The sequence below is a fragment of the Trichechus manatus genome, unplaced genomic scaffold (genome assembly GCF_000243295.1).
Source record: "Trichechus manatus latirostris isolate Lorelei unplaced genomic scaffold, TriManLat1.0 scaffold00036, whole genome shotgun sequence".
In the NCBI taxonomy this organism is placed as follows: domain Eukaryota; kingdom Metazoa; phylum Chordata; class Mammalia; order Sirenia; family Trichechidae; genus Trichechus; species Trichechus manatus.
The window spans coordinates 6,380,530-6,385,569 of record NW_004443972.1 but is presented as its reverse complement, the minus strand read 5'-3'; the positions used below and the strand labels follow the sequence as shown (position 1 = coordinate 6,385,569).

Here is a 5,040-nt window from a genome sequence, read left to right as displayed (position 1 = left end):
TTTTCTAATGTTGAACCATTCTTGCATACCTGGTATGAATCCTACTTGGTTGTGGTGTATTATTTTTTTGATATGATGGTGAATTCTGTTGGCTAGAATTTTTACATCTATATTCATGAGAGATATTGGTCTGTAATTTTCTTTTTTTGTGGCATCTTTACCTAGTTTTGGTATCAGGGTTATGCTGGCTTCATAGAATCATTTTGGAAGTGTTGCTTCCTTTTCTATGTTTTGGAATAGTTTGAGTAGTACTGATTGAAGCTCTTTGAATATTTGGTAGAATTCTCCAGTGAAGCCATCTAGGCCAGGGCTTTTTTTTTGTTGGGAGTTTTTTTATTACCTTTTCAGTCTCTTCTCTTGCTGTGGGTCTGTTCAGATTTTCAACATCACTTTGTGGTAGTTTGGGCAGGTAATGTGTTTCTAGAAATCTATCCGTTTCCTCTAGGTTTTCAAATTTGTTGGAGTATAGTTTTTCATAATACTGCCTTATGATCCTTTTTATTTCAGTTGAGTCTGTTGTAATGTTCCCCATTTTATTTCTTATTTGGGTTATTTGCATCCTCTCCTGTTTTTCTTTTGTCAGTCTGGACAGTGGTTTGTCGATTTCGTTGATCCTTTCAAAGAACCAACTTTTGGTTTTGCTGATTCTTTCTATTGTTTTTCTATTCTTGATTTCATTTATTTCTGCTCAGATCCTTATTATATTTCCTTTCTTCTAGTGACTGTGGGCTTTTTTTTTTTTTTTTTTTGTGCACCTATTGCTATAAATTGTCCTCTGAGGACTGCCTTTGCTGTGTCCCAAAGGTTTTGGTAGCTTTTTTTTTTTTTTTTTTAAGAAATTGAAATATGGAAGAACATACATTTAGTAAAAAGTGAGACCTCTCCTCAAATCTCTTCCTCCTACTGTGTAGTTAGTTATGGTTGGTAGGGTTTCTTTCCAGCTCTTTCTCTGGGCACATACAAACATACCAGAATGTGTTTGTGACTTGGCCTTGGGCTGATGTTTAAAGCGTGTCGTTGGGGTGTGTTACAGTTAGAGAGAGCCACAAAAAGAAGAGCTCTTCAGGGCTACCTTGTGTAGTACCTTAGAAATAGACAATAACTTGGTAGAAATTTCCATAAATGAGGATACAGATTTTAATTTTTCAAATTCGTATGTTCAGTTTTTCTGTGTGATGTTAGTTGATCTGTCTCTTGTATTAAAAAAAGACAAACTATAATAGAGCTATTTATAAACTTGACTGCAATTTAAAACTCTGCAGTGAGAGTTAATACTGAGTTGAAAACCTGTGCTATTATCATATGGGGAATACCTTCCTAGAAGTTATGTGCTACCACACCAAACCGAATCCATTGTTGTCGATTCCGACTCATGGAACTGCTCCACAGGGTTTTCTTGGCTGTAGTCTTTATGGAAGCAGAGGGCCAGGCCTTTTCCTTCATGGCAGCACTGGATGGGTTCAAACTCCCAATTTTTAAGTTAGTAGTTGAGGGCAAGCTATTTGTGCGAACTAGTGACCTTTGAATTGTGATATTGGTGAAGAATATTGAATATACCATGGACTACCAAAAGAACGAACAAATCTGTCTTGGAAGAAATATAACCAGAATGCTTCCTAGAAGCAAGGATGGCAAGACTATGTCTTACATACTTTGGACTTGTTATCAGGAGGGATCAGTCCCTGGAGAAAGACATCATGCTTGGTAAAGTACAGGGTCAGCGGAAAAGAGGAAGACCCTCAACAAGATGGATTGACACCGTGACTGCAGCAGTGGGCTCAAGCATAACAACGATTGTGAGCATGCACAGGAACGGGCAGTGTTTTGTTCTGTAGTACATAGGGTCGCTGTGAGTTGGAACTGACTTGATGGCACGTAACAACAACAGTGACCATATGTCCCACCAGAAGGAAGAAAAAAAGTAGTATTAAGGTTATGGTAGGTAATACTTACTAGGTGCAATGCCAAATACTTTGAAAGCCATGTCTTACTGACTTATCACAACAGCTTATGAGGTAAATGCTGTTATTTGCTCATTTTGCCGGAAAGGTCTCTGAAGCTTCAGAGTCACGCAACATACCCAAGGCACATAGCTCACAAGTAGCAGAGCCAGGACTGAAGGCAGATATGTTTGACTCAGGGGTGGACTGCTGAGAGGAGTTAACAATAAAAGTGGTTGGATAATTCTCAACAACTATGTCTATTAAACTTTATGCAATCTTGACATACTGCCTTTCTCCATTCTAGGGATATTTCTGTTAAAAATAAATCAGACTCTTCTTTATCCTGGATATATACTGCCATACTTCTGGATTTTTATTATTTGCTTTCACTGTTTGTAGATGACATTCAAACTCCCTATCCTTTGACTTAACATCATTACCTCAGATGTGTAAGTTATAGTACAACTGAGAAATTTACAATTTCTTTACATCGTTATTTTCCAGTCATCGTTTGAATTTGTATTTCTTGAGAAATTGGGAAATGCCCTAGTCTCGTCGGATGGATGGGTTACTTTCTACAGGTGGCTGTTGTATTTTGTGTAGGTCATTACCGATCTGTCTGAGGACATTGCAGCCTTCGTGCATTTGACTGCAGTGGACAGTTCAGGGCAGAAGGGACTGTTTTAACCTCATTATTGTTTGGTCTTGTGTTTGTCAAAGTTATGTACTGTGACTTTTTTTTTTAAATACCTGGTAGAATTTCTAAAGAATTAATCACTCAATTCAGTGCTTATTGTGATATTATTCTGTTAGAAGGAGGTTCGACTTTGGTTAAAAAATATTAAAAAAGAAAATTTGTTTTTTAATTTACTTTTAGTTGCTGACAAGATTTTGAAAAAGAAAGACTTTCCTCTGTATGTAAATCAAAACTGCCATAGAGTTACTGTTTCTCCATATATAGAAACACACTTGGAAAAGTTTCAGGTAAAGTCATCTCTTTAATTTTTGGGAACTCACTGCCAAACCTCACTCCACCCCACAAAAAAAAAAAAAGAAAGAAAAAATTGAGTCTGTTAATGTTTGAATCTCATCAGTGAGGGTTATCAAAATTTCATGTCTACTTGATACAGACTGAGTTTGTTTTTTAAGAAGTATTTTAATGCAAACTGTACCTTATTTAATTTATTATACAATTTTTTAACTGAAGTTTTTCAGATAATAGTACAATCTTTATTTTTCCATGTGGAGACATACCTACTTTTTTTGTTCATGTGTCTACTATGATTAGATATTAGAAATGATTCTTCCTCCGCATTTTCTCTGAACTCATTACCACTATCCCAAAGCTGCTCCTTTTTTCTGAACCTTCTCAGTTATTAAATGGCACCACCATCTACCTAGTCCACCAGCCTGAGAGCTAAAACTCATGTTTGTCCCTTCAGTTTGCCTCACCACCAGTGTTCATTTGGTCACTGAATCTGTTCCTAGTGCTGCTTTCCTTTCCTCTAGTCTCCATAATGCCCCCAGAGGTATCTTTCTAAAACTCAGATCTGAGTCTGACATTCCTGTGCTCGAAATCCTCCTGAGGTTCCCTGTGTCTCTCAAGATGAAGTCTGAAATATTTAAGAGAGCTTGTAAATGTAAATGTTGTGATTCAAAACTCTTGACAATTTTTCTATTTATCTTTCTTCCTCCTTAGGTATTTTCAGGGATATGTCCCAGGACTGTGCTTCTGACTGGAATGGAAGACATTCAGATGGATGAAGAAACTGTAACGGATTTAGTTAACATTCACTTCCAGCGGAAGAAGAATGGTGGTGGGGAAGTAGATGTGGTTAAATGTTCTCTAAGCCAACCTCAAATAGCATATTTTGAAGACGAGACTTATGGAATCGTATGAAAATTATAACTCCTGAGCCAAAATCACTGTAAACGTTTGACAAAAATGGGTGTCCTTTTCCTTAAAAAAATTGAAATGTTTAGTTCTTTAGTGTTCAGTTATTTTAAGACACAAAATGTATTTCTGTAATTTTGATTTCTTTCAAACTGTGCTGTGTGTTTAAAAATGCAATAAGTGCACTGTCTTAAAAAGAGTTTTGCTCATAAATTACGTGGACTGGTGCCACGTCTGCCAAAATCAACCTTAAGTGACTGTCATGGATTGAGTTGTGTCCCCCCAAAATATCTGTCAGCTTGGCTGGGTCATGATTCCCCGTGTTGTATGACTGTGTAATCTGACGTGATTTCCTTATGTGTTGTAATTTCTATCTCTGTGATGAGGTTATACTGATGAGGTTGACAAGATTAGATAGTGTCTTAATGCAATCTCTTTTGAGATATAAAAGAGAGAAGTGAGCAGAGACACACGGGAGCCTCATACCACCAAGAAAGCAGTGCTGGGAGCAGGGCACGTCCTCTGGACCTGAGGTTCCTGCGCTGGGATGCTCCCAGACCAAAGGAAGACTGATGCATCACAGGGACCTTCCTCCAGAGCCGAGAGAGAGAGAAAGCCTTCTCCTGGAGCTGATGCCCTGAATTTGGACTTGGTAGCTTACTGGACTGAGAGAATGAATTTCTCTATGTTAAAACCATCCACTCCTGGTGTTTCTGTTGGAGCAGCACTAGATGACTAAGACAGCGACCCAGATGTCCCCCTGCCCGTTTTGGTTCATTCTCTCGTGGCCATGTGGGCCAGTTCTGTTTTGGCCTCCTGCCTGCCAATATACAGACTTGACTCTTTCAACATTTTCCAAAAGAAGTGCAGTTACATTCAGCATTTTATGATTTCTGTAGACTTTACCGACGATTAGAGGATGTTGAGAAGGATTATTTCCCACCTTGCATAGCATTTCACTTCTACCTCCAAAGGTATTTCTCAGAGCAGGTTGCAGTCTTTTTTTTTTTGAAACTTCCTTCCATCCACAGTACCAAGTGGCTTCTGATTCCTTTCAAGCCATCTCCTCTCCATATAGAACTTGTAAAGACCAGCATTTTCTTTCTTTTATACTTATAATGGAGCCCTGGTGGCACAGTGGTTAAGAGTGCAGCTGCTAAACAAAAGGTTGGCAGTTCAAATCCACCTGCTGCTCCTTGGAAA

The 5,040-nt window shown here is 38.3% G+C and overlaps 1 protein-coding gene across 1 annotated transcript in view; it reads left to right on the top strand.

Moving 5' to 3' along the window:
* The window catches only part of NMI (N-myc and STAT interactor), a 33,293-nt gene extending 29,104 nt beyond the window's left edge, over positions 1-4,189 (top strand). Inside the window, exons 7-8 of the mRNA XM_004375434.2 lie at positions 2,821-2,927; positions 3,643-4,189. Of these exons, the coding sequence (XP_004375491.1) occupies positions 2,821-2,927; positions 3,643-3,843 (308 nt within the window). The 3' untranslated portion in view covers positions 3,844-4,189. The remainder of the gene's footprint in view (positions 1-2,820; positions 2,928-3,642) is intronic.
* The last annotated feature ends 851 nt before the right edge of the window (positions 4,190-5,040 follow it).